Consider the following 10,826-nt stretch of genomic DNA (forward strand, 5'->3'; position numbering starts at 1 on the left):
GTGTCTGTGTGCATATGTATGTATGTGTGTATGTGTGTGTGTGTGTGTGTGTGTGTGTGTGTGTGTGTGTGTAGGAGTATGTGTATGTGTGTGTGTAGGGGTATGTGTAAGTGTGTGTGCATGTACGTGTATGTATGTGTGTACTCATATGTGTGTGTATGTATGTGTGTGTGTCTGTGTGCATATGTATGTGTGTATGTATGTGTGTGTGTACTCATATGTGTGTGTATGTACGTGTGTGTGTCTGTGTGCATATGTATGTGTGTATGTATGTGTGTGTGTACTCATATGTGTGTGTATGTACGTGTGTGTGTCTGTGTGCATATGTATGTATGTATGTATGTGTGTACTCATATGTGTGTGTATGTACGTGTGTGTGTCTGTGTGCATATGTATGTATGTATGTATGTGTGTGTGTGTGTGTGTGTGTGTGTGTGTGTGTGTGTAGGAGTATGTGTATGTGTGTGTGTAGGGGTATGTGTAAGTGTGTGTGTATGTACGTGTATGTATGTGTGTACTCATATGTGTGTGTATGTACGTGTGTGTGTCTGTGTGCATATGTATGTGTGTGTGTGTGTGTGTTTGTAGGGGTATGTGTGTGTGTGTGTGTGTGTGTTTGTAGGGGTGTGTGTGTGTGTGTGTGTGTGTGTAGGAGTATGTGTATGTGTGTGTGTAGGGGTATGTGTATGTGTGTGTGTAGGGGTATGTGTAAGTGTGTGTGTACATGTGTGTGCACGTGTGTGTGTGCGTGTGTGTGTGCGTGTGTGTGTATATGTGTGTGTGTGTGCATGTGTGTGTGTACATGTGTGTGTGTGTGTGCATGTGTGTGTACGTGTGTGTGTACATGTGTGTGTGGATAGTCAGGAGCAGTGACACAGATTAGGGGGGCTCCTGTTTCATGGAGCCTTGAACATCTGTTCTCTCTCTGCTGCCCGCTCCCCTCCTCTCTCTCACTGAACTATGAATGCCCCTCTACCTTAGGGAGTGGTGAGCCACGGATGGAGGGAGGAATGTGGGCCTTCCACTTGCTTTTCATTAACACGGGATCTGGTAACACACCTCACTGTCAACCTAATCCCCTCTCTCTCCATCTTGTCCCCTGGCTGAGGGCTGCTATGACCAGGTACAGAGTCCCAGATGTTTAACGGACTGGGAGGGCGGGGTGGATGACGGCTGTGGATGTTTGCTGATGAAGAAAGGGTGGAATGGGGTGATTGTAACGACATCTACAGCAGAGCCTGTGCTCACTGATCACACAGTAGTGTTCAGTTTCCCCGTCTGTCCTGTATTACAGCATTTCTCTTTCATACTCTATCCATCTCTGTGTCAGCTCTACCCTTCATCTGTTTGGATTGTTGTTTGTTCTCACTGGTCCATCTGTTCTCCTTTATTACTCGTCTTTTATATTTCCACTGCTTCCCTTTTTTAAAGCACAAGTTGTTAAACATCTCTTAGAGTTCTTTTGCATCCCTCCTTTCTCTCCTTCCTGCTTCTGTTTTTTCCTGACATGAACCTAAGGTCTACTCAGGATTGGCTCCATCAGTCTCAGCAGCAGCAACAGTAGTTGTCCTGTCTTACATCTCGTGTGTAGCCTCTCTCAGGGGGGTCATTCCAGCTGACTTATTGTAGCAGCTCGAAGGCTCAACCTTACCAAACGGGAATGGTGACCTTCATTTCTCAAAAACATTCCAGGTAAATGTTGCAGGACACAGTGGTGAGTGATGAACGTGGTGCAGTTAAGGCTTAAAGTCAGCATATGCATCAACTGTCACCAGAGATCTGTCTGAGAAATCAGAGACAGTTTGTCTCCTTTCCATGCTGTGGACTCAGAGACATCGTGTGTAGGAGCCCTGAGGGAGGACAGCAGTGTGTTGCTATCAAACATAACCACAAGGACAGAGCTGGCTCACTCCAACGTGTCCTTCAGAGGAAAGATCCTGATGCTGGAACCTTAACAACTATCCCAACAAGGTTTCCTCCACAGGACACTGAAGCTCTTCACTGTCCACATGTCAAGCTTCACAAGACACCAGTGTTTGTTCCAGAGGGAAGTGTTAGGATGTCCAATGGGAGCTGAAGAGAATGTGGAACTTTTCAGGTATTTTAAGAGATAATCTAGAGATGAATCAATACCAGAGCTCGTCCAACACAATGCAACATAGCAGCCATGTGGAATCTGCCTGGACAAGCAGCTTTAGCTAGCTCTCCATCCCAGAACCACAACATCACACGTTGCTCGTCCTGACTGAAGCTATGGTCTCAGCACTACTATAGATACAAGAACACACCCTGGCATCTCTTAAACGATGACAAGAGAAGATCAACAAGAGGTCTGCAGCAGCGATGTTTTCCTGAGCTGCAACCATAACATAGTTCCTGGGTTTTAGAGCTAGTGTGATTGATCCAGTGGATGTCAAACTCCAGCGGCTCCTTTGCATGTGGTAAAAATGTTATAAACTCTTTAGACATGGATCTGATTCACTCTGCTGCTACAAGTAAAAACAATCTAAAGACTAATCAATGACAATCAGTCCTCGCTCTTCTGCCGACTGTAAACAAAACAAAGACATTCAGAAAATTACTGTGAGCAAAGAAACCCTAAAAATCACCAAGACACACACACACACACACACACACACACACACACACACACACACACACACACACACACACAGATGAATGACAGCTGAGGAGCGGGTGGAAACCAGAACACTGAGGATGGTGTCACGGTGCAGTTATGCAGATCTGAGTAAACAAACTGAAAAGTGTTTGAGGTTTTAATTAACATTTTTGACAATCATTTTATCTGGAGTAACCCTATATTAACAACATCTGTAAAACAGATGCATGTGCTCTGGGAGCCTTGTTCCAGCTCTGTCCTCCAACACAAGTCAACAAAGAATGTTTTGCTCAGTGGCACTGAGGTATAAACCATCCACTTGCAGAATAATGAGTCTTTCTTGTGTTCTACATGTGGCATGTCAGCTCAGTGTTTCCTTTGATGCTTCTGTTTTAATCTAATGTCCAACAAACTGAAACCCCACAGTGATTTGTTAGTTCGCCGCCTCGCGGACAGCAGCAGAGAGAAACGGGCGGCCTCTTTATTAGCATTAGCACGGTGATGCCTCCTGATAACAGTCACTAATGGTGGAAGCTTGGTTTCACACAAAAACAAACATCTCTCTCTCTCTCTCCCTCTCACACACACACACACACACACACGCACGCATGCACGCACGCACGCACGCACACACACACACACACACACACACACACACACACACACTCTCTCATAGCTATGTAATCAGAGACACACACTCCCAAAGCAGCTGAGGATCCAACACAAACATCTCTGTTTACTCCCCGGCCTTGTTTCTGGTTTCAGGAGCACGTGTAACAACAACACTCACACTGAAGGCATCTCTGCTTTTTCAGCTAGAATTACAGACAGAAAGATTTCTTATCGAGTAAAGACAGGTGTTATGTATAATACCATCCATGAACAGAACAGGAAGTATGACGTGAAACCATGATACGTCTCCATTTCTTGTCTGGACCACGTAAAGCGTGCTCTAACGTCTTCTTCACGCTGAATGTGTAGAGGATTCACACTAACTGGAGCTTAAACAATATTTAAGTTGTGTTTATGGTGGTCCAGCAGCAGCCTGCACCATGTCTGGGTCATGTGCTGGCACTCAGCGACACTTAGCTTGTTAGCCTCCAGAAGCTACAGCAGAGTAAACAATGTGGTTCTGCTAAAAAGTGTCCAATAAAAAAATAATAACGAAGCATAAAAAGTGAGTTTTATATTATATTAAAAATTAAACCTTGTTGATGAAAATAGAGACGCTTCTACTTAACTAACCTTCTATTCTGGGCCCACATTTTAGGTTGAGACTTCCCGTCATGGCCGACACCGATACAGTAACACTGGGCTTCGATGGATGGGCTTCTGTCTCCATGACAACCACAGTCTGAGCAGTGTGGAGGGTGACCTTGTGGAAGGACAGCGCCATGGCCGTGGCAGAGCTGGCTTTACCCCGGGTCAGAGCCTCATGGCGTGAGTCTGAGCGAGGGGGAAAGGCCCTGTGAGGAGCCTTTTTAGGAGACGAGCGAGGAGAGGAAGGAGCAGACGGTGGTTTACTACAGGTGGAGGCTGGCAGGACTTTCTGCAGGTAGGCTTTGGCCTGCTCCAGCTTGGCCAAGGTGGGGTTGATTTTCAGAGGGCGACATAACTCTACGTTCAGGTCAGCTGTGGATAAAGAAACACAAACAAGATTAAAATCAGAAAACAATAAAAAGGGTTCCTGTGTAAACGAGTCCTGGTGGGGACTTATGTTTATGAAGTGGTGAGTGTTAGAGACGTCCCAGAAGGAAACCGAGGGAGCAAGGCAGGTAATAAACATGCTCTCTTACAGAAACACACTCTTTGGTCTTTGACTCTGCTGTAGTTAAACCCTCAACCTCGATACGCTTCCTTTAATGCTTTTCTGTTAACTCAAGCCTTTTCATCTGTGTCAAACTACACAAATCGGATAAACTCACTATTGGCTGGGATCTGCCTTCAAATGTGGAAACCCTCAATAAACTGATCCCGGTCCATCTGGGGTTTAAAGACACGGAAGGCTTCATCAGTGTTTCTGAGCATCTCCAGCTTGGAAGTCCATGGGAAACTGGAGGATTCTGGGTCTTGTAAATCAAACTCTGAGCTCTTCTCTCTTTTCTAATCACAGACTTTGCATGAGATGAACTGGGAGGCCCAGTCTCAATCCCATAAACACAGTTTCTGGTTGTCTGACTGTGACATCCTAACGTGACTCTGCAGAAGAAAATATCGGTTTCGTGCCAGCTTCATAAATCAGAGGCTGCTCCCTGCAGATCCACGGCTCTCCACCACTCTGCAGCCTTCAAACACTTGACTGGATTTTATAGAGACACATGAATGAACTCAGGGCCGTTTTACAACACTGCCATTATCCCGTTTTTCCACTTGGTCATGATGATGATGGGAGAGGGAAGCAGCTGTTTTTTATGACATCGAGACACTGATGTTCATAGGATTTAAAGGTTTAGAAGGTAGGATGTGTGAGAGAACTGCAAACTATGGCAGGGAACAACACACACACACACACACACACACACACACAAACACACACACACACACACACACACACACACACACACACACACACACACACACACACACACACACACACACACACACACACACACACACACTCTGCAGCTTATGGTTTCAAACAGGGCTAGGGAAGTTAGCAGAAGTGAGTTTCCCTCCACCTGAAGTAAAAATGAATAGAATTTTCTGCTTCTTCCATCCTTCACAGCACGTTTTAAATCCTACTTTTCCTCAAGCTGCCCCTAATCAACCCCTCTGTAACCACAAAAAGATGTTGCGGTCCCGGTCAGGGCCAGTGCCGAGGACGGAGCCTTGGCTGCTTGGTTCTGATTAGATCCTTTCTGCCTTTTCCCAAAACCAACCAGCTAAGGAGCGTCGGTAAATGATTCATCAGCTGTTTGACCCATCTGCAATTCACTACCTTTCAACACAGTCCGGATCCATGCTGTTGTTTAAATTCCCCTCATCTTTTAGGATACTTGTTCAAATGCAACATGTTTATTTACCTCATTTTACAAGTTCCATGTAAACACACCGCACGGCTTCATTAGCTGATGAGCACGGAGGCAGGTACAGCCTTTCACCGTTTAGGTTTTAGGATTTAGTGCTGCTCTGTTAAATCTGGATTAGATTTTGGTTAAACCTGGCTTAAAATCCAGATATTAGGTTGGAGTCGTGCATCCTGCAGCGGTGTGGAAATGAAATGGGCCACAGTGTTTGTCCCCCCCCCCCCCCCCTCCCAATAATAAAATGACTGAGGGGGCTGTGGAGCAACACCAGCAGATTAATCTTTTACAACTTTTTTAGAAAAGAAACACACACACACACACACACACACACACACAAACTTGTTGAGGGATACCAAATATGCTCGTTACCCAGGTTACTTTGCCTTTTAGCGAGGTCATGCATGACGCCGCCCTCACACTGAACCTGGTGTGTGCGTGTGCGTGTGTGTCCTACACTAACACTGTTTTCATTCCCACTGCACCTTTGATTTCTCCAGCCGACTCCACGCTTGACATTTGCCAGCAAAGCCTGTGTCAGACACAGGTGGCAATGTGTCCAATTACACAGAGCTCATGTGTGAAGGGCATTCATGTTTGAAGGGGCTGATAAGACTGAAGGGCTATCTGCAGGAATCCACAGCAACACCAAGTCCCATACTCCAAAGGGCCAATGGCATGCACCTCAGATACCATCTGACTCAAATTAAAGAGGTTCTGAATGGTTCTGAGGGGGCAAATGCTTGTATACAGTATCTGACAACATTTCTACAAACTCACTGCCTGACAGGAACCAGCGACACAGGAGAGTAATGGTTCCAATTTGTTCTGGCTAATCTATCAGCTGCTGCTTCTCTACAGAGAGGAGGCCGATCTGGTCTCCAGTGGTTGCAGCTCTGCAAGCGCATTAGGCCTGGGCGGTATTACCGTACACAGCCGCTGTTAAAAAGTAGCAACGTGTCAGTTCCATTATGTTATAAAAAATAAAAATGTATTCAAAAGATAAATAAAGGTCATTTCATGTATAACACAGATGTGTGGCTGAGTTTTCAGTTTTACTTAAATAGTTTAAAATGTTGTGTCCAACATTTAGAGACATTCCATAAAGTTTATGAACATGTCATCACTTGGAGTGTTGGTTGGTTTCCGGTTAACCAGCTATTCAAATTCAATTCAATTCAAAGATACTTTATTAATCCCAGAGGGAAACTAGAGTTTCAGTACACACAATTCTGAGATCACACATACATACATAGACATAGACACATGACAAGAATTGGTGACTGTGGTCATTCACAACCCGAGTTGCGCTACCTTAATAGAGATCAGAGGGTTTATATAAGGATTGAGTCAGGTGGAGGAAAAAAAAGCACCAGAGTTACCCTCCACAGGGAGAGCAGCTTTGCTATGCAAAAAACGCCTCAGACAGAAATGCAACAGACTTCAGACGTCACACAACATAAGTGTCCACTAGGTGGGGAGGTAGGGTTGGGGACTATTCTCACATCAGTGCATGCAGCCGCAATGAGCAGCGCGCGTCACCTCCGTTGGGACAGGGGAGGGAGGAAACTGGGTTAGAAAGCACAGTGACTCCTGGAAACGGTTACACGACCTTCACCGGTCACAGTTCCGCCCAGGATGGGATAGGGAGACCGAGTTGCCATGGCGACGGCAGCATTCCACATTTCTTCTGAGGGGGCGGACTTCAGCTTCACAGGCTCAAGGGCACCAGATTCAGATAAGAACTTGTTTTGGGCCAGACAGAGATAATTCCCTCTCTTTCTTAAAGTTCTGTTGATCTCCAACCCCTCTCGATCCAATAATGGCGTAAATTAATCTATTCCCACCCGTGCTGATCCGTCAACTCGCTCTTTGATCGAATCCACCCTCTGTGCCAGAGCCTGAATCTCAGCCAAAGTCCCAAGCTTACGACTCATCTTGACAATTATATGAGTTTGTGTGTTCACAGTGTGGTATAATCCATCCATGAGCTCCAGGATTGAGCCAATATTCCTCAATAGCTCATTAATTTTCCGGTAAGCCAGGTAACCGCTCAGACCAAACAGCAAGAAACCTGATACCAACACCACGAATATCCAGACATCTTCAGAATCCTCTACAGACAGTTGGGAGAGGCAGATCAGGTTCCACTGTTTCCAGGAATCCATGATATGTCCAACTGACTCTGTCCCAGAGGGGCATCTGGGAGCCCCTTCTCCCGTTCTCATCGTTGAAAAAATGTTGTCAATCGCGTTGAGGGACCAACTGACCAGGTCCATTTTTAATAATTTCCAGTTTCCAGAGAAAATCAGAAGCGCCGTACACCCAAAGACAGACAAAGAGCTTTGGGATAAGATAGGGAGGAGAGGAGGAAAAACTTGTCTGTACTCTCCAAGAGCTGGAAGAAGAACCTGTCATGGTCTGCATCTGCCCCCTCCTTTATGTGCCTCCTGGTGTCCTCCATCCCTCTCTAGATTCCCTCTTGTGTCCCTTTGTTCCCCAGCTCCTCTTGTGCTCCACTCCAGGTTCTCCCCTTGTGCTCTCTTAGTGCCCTCATGTGTCCTTGTCTGCATCCCTGTTATGTGTCTTATGTTGTAGCTCTTTGGCGCCCTCATGTGTCCTTTTCTGCGTGTCAGTTTAGTGTCTTATGTTTGTAGTCCTTTAAGTCTATTCCTCCCAGGTCTTGTGTCATCTCATTCATCCCCAGGTCTTCCAGGTCTCATTTACATTCTGTGTCCTTGTAGTCCCCAGCTTCTTTGTCCCCAGCTCAACGTGTGTGTGAGATTCAGTCTCCTGCTCAGTGTTTGTGTGTGTGTGTGTGTGTGTGTGTGTGTGTGTGTGTGTGTGTGTGTGTGTGTGTGTGTGTGTGTGTGTGTGTGTGTGTGTGTGTGTGTGTGTGCTTGTCCATTCCCCTTTCCTGTTTATATATAAGTACATTGGTGTGTGTGTGTGTGTGTGTGTGTGTGTGTGTGTGTTTTAGTCCTTCCTGCAGCCTTTAGGTTTAGTTTTGGTGTCTTAGTTTCTTAGGGTTATTTGGCCCTCTGTTTCTGTTTCCCATTTTGATTATTAGGTTCACCTGTCTTCCCTCCAGCTCTCACTTCACACACCTGCTGCCATTTTCCCTGATTGCTCCTCCCAGTGTATTTAAGTCCTGTCTGTCTCTGTGTTCTTGTCGGTCCATTAATGTTTGTTGATTCTGTCAGTTTAGTCCCTCTGTGTTTAACCAGAGTTTCTTGATTCCCAGATAATAATCTGCTCTTTGACCTTTGGGATTTTTGGCTTTTTGGATTTTGACTCCCAGTTTGGATTACCTTGGTTTTTGGCTCACCCACAAAATAAAGACTTTTTATTTAAAATTTTCATCCCTGCCTCCGTGTCATCCTGGGTACTGCATTTTGGGTCCACACCACCGCATCGTGACAGAATGGACCGACCAGAACAGGACCCAGCAGGAACTCCAGGTACACAGGAGATGTTCTATTATGACGGTGATCCAGACCTTTGTATGGGTTTCATTCGGGACTGTGCCCGTTGTTTGGACTTGGAATCTTCAGAGTTCAACAAGGTTTCGTATATGGTGCTCTGGTTGAGGGGTAAAGCCATGCGGTGGGTTGCTGACCGTTTCGACATAGAGGATCTTAAGGCTGTGTCTTTTTGGGACTTTGCTGCATTGCTCCTCCGCACTTTTGGCCGAGATCCTCCTCCACCAGTCGCTGATGCCACCTCAGCATCTCAGATGGGTCACACCGCCACACCCTCACCAGGTCCTGACAGGGCCACCACTTCCTCTCCGATGTGTCACACCGCCACACCCTCACCTGATCCGGACTGCATCAACTCCCCATCTCAGACCATCAGAACCGGATTCATTTCAATCTCTCCTATGCATGTTGATGCCACCTCAGTTTCTCAGATGGAGTACACCACCACACCCTCACCAGGTTCTGACAGCGCCACCACTTCATCTCCGGTGGGCTGTATCACTTCCTCCGCACCTGTTGAAGTCACCCCCGCACCTCGCCTCAGCGGTGGTCCAAGGGGACGCATCGCACCTCGCCTCAGCGGTGGTCCAAGGGGACGCATCGCACCTCGCCTCAGCGGTGGTCCAAGGGGACGCATCGCACCTCGCCTCAGCGGTGGTCCAAGGGGACGCATCGCACCTCGCCTCAGCGGTGGTCCAAGGGGACGCATCGCACCTCGCCTCAGCGGTGGTCCAGGTGGACGCATCGCACCTCGCCTCAGCGGTGGTCCAGGTGGACGCATCGCACCTCGCCTCAGCGGTGGTACAGAAGCGGACGCCACCCGGCTCGAACCCCGAAGCAGACGTACCCGGCTCGAGCCCCGAAGCAGACGTACCCGGCTCGAGCCCCGAAGCAGACGCTCCCACGTACCCGGCTCGAGCCCCGAAGCAGACGCTCCCACGTCCCCGGGCCCCGAAGCAGACGCTCCCACGTCCCCGGGCCCCGAAGCAGACGCTCCCACGTCCCCGGGCCCCGAAGCAGACGCTCCCACGTCCCCGGGCCCCGAAGCAGACGCTCCCACGTCCCCGGGCCCCGAAGCAGACGCTCCCACGTCCCCGGGCCCCGAAGCAAACGCTCCCACGTCCCCGGGCCCCGAAGCAGACGCTCCCACGTCCCCGGGCTCCGAAGCAGACGTCGCTCCCACGTCCCCGGGCCCCGAAGCAGACGTCGCTCCCACGTCCCCGGGCCCCGAAGCAGACGTCGCTCCCTCCGGCTCTGAAGCAGACGTCGCTCCCACGTCCCCGGGCCCCGAAGCAGACGTCGCTCCCTCCGGCTCTGAAGCAGACGGCGCTCCCACGTCCCCGGGCCCCGAAGCAGACGTCGCTCCCTCCGGCTCTGAAGCAGACGTCGCTCCCACGTCCCCGGGCCCCGAAGCAGACGTCGCTCCCTCCGGCTCTGAAGCAGACGGCGCTCCCACGTCCCCGGGCCCCGAAGCAGACGTCGCTCCCTCCGGCTCTGAAGCAGACGCGCCCGGCTCTGAAGCCGACGTCGCTCCCTCCGGCTCTGAAGCAGACGCGCCCGGCTCTGAAGCCGACGTCGCCCCCTCCGGCTCTGAAGCAGACTCGCCCGGCTCTGAAGCCGACGTCGCCCCCTCCGGCTCTGAAGCAGACTCGCCCGGCTCTGAAGTCGACGTCGCTCCGTTCCCAGAAGCCTCAAGAGTTC

The 10,826-nt window shown here is 48.9% G+C and overlaps 1 protein-coding gene across 4 annotated transcripts in view; it reads right to left on the minus strand.

Annotated features, from left to right (window-relative positions):
* Positions 1–10,826, minus strand: part of LOC107378864 (intermembrane lipid transfer protein VPS13B) — a 462,085-nt gene that overhangs the window by 88,573 nt on the left and 362,686 nt on the right. For all 4 annotated transcript variants that reach the window (XM_015949323.3, XM_015949324.3, XM_070550848.1 and 1 more), the window contains exon 38: positions 3,866–4,252. In XM_015949323.3, coding sequence (XP_015804809.3) covers positions 3,866–4,252 — 387 coding nt within the window. The remainder of the gene's footprint in view (positions 1–3,865; positions 4,253–10,826) is intronic.

The sequence above is a fragment of the Nothobranchius furzeri genome, chromosome 5, assembly GCF_043380555.1.
Source record: "Nothobranchius furzeri strain GRZ-AD chromosome 5, NfurGRZ-RIMD1, whole genome shotgun sequence".
Classification (NCBI taxonomy): Eukaryota; Metazoa; Chordata; class Actinopteri; order Cyprinodontiformes; family Nothobranchiidae; genus Nothobranchius; species Nothobranchius furzeri.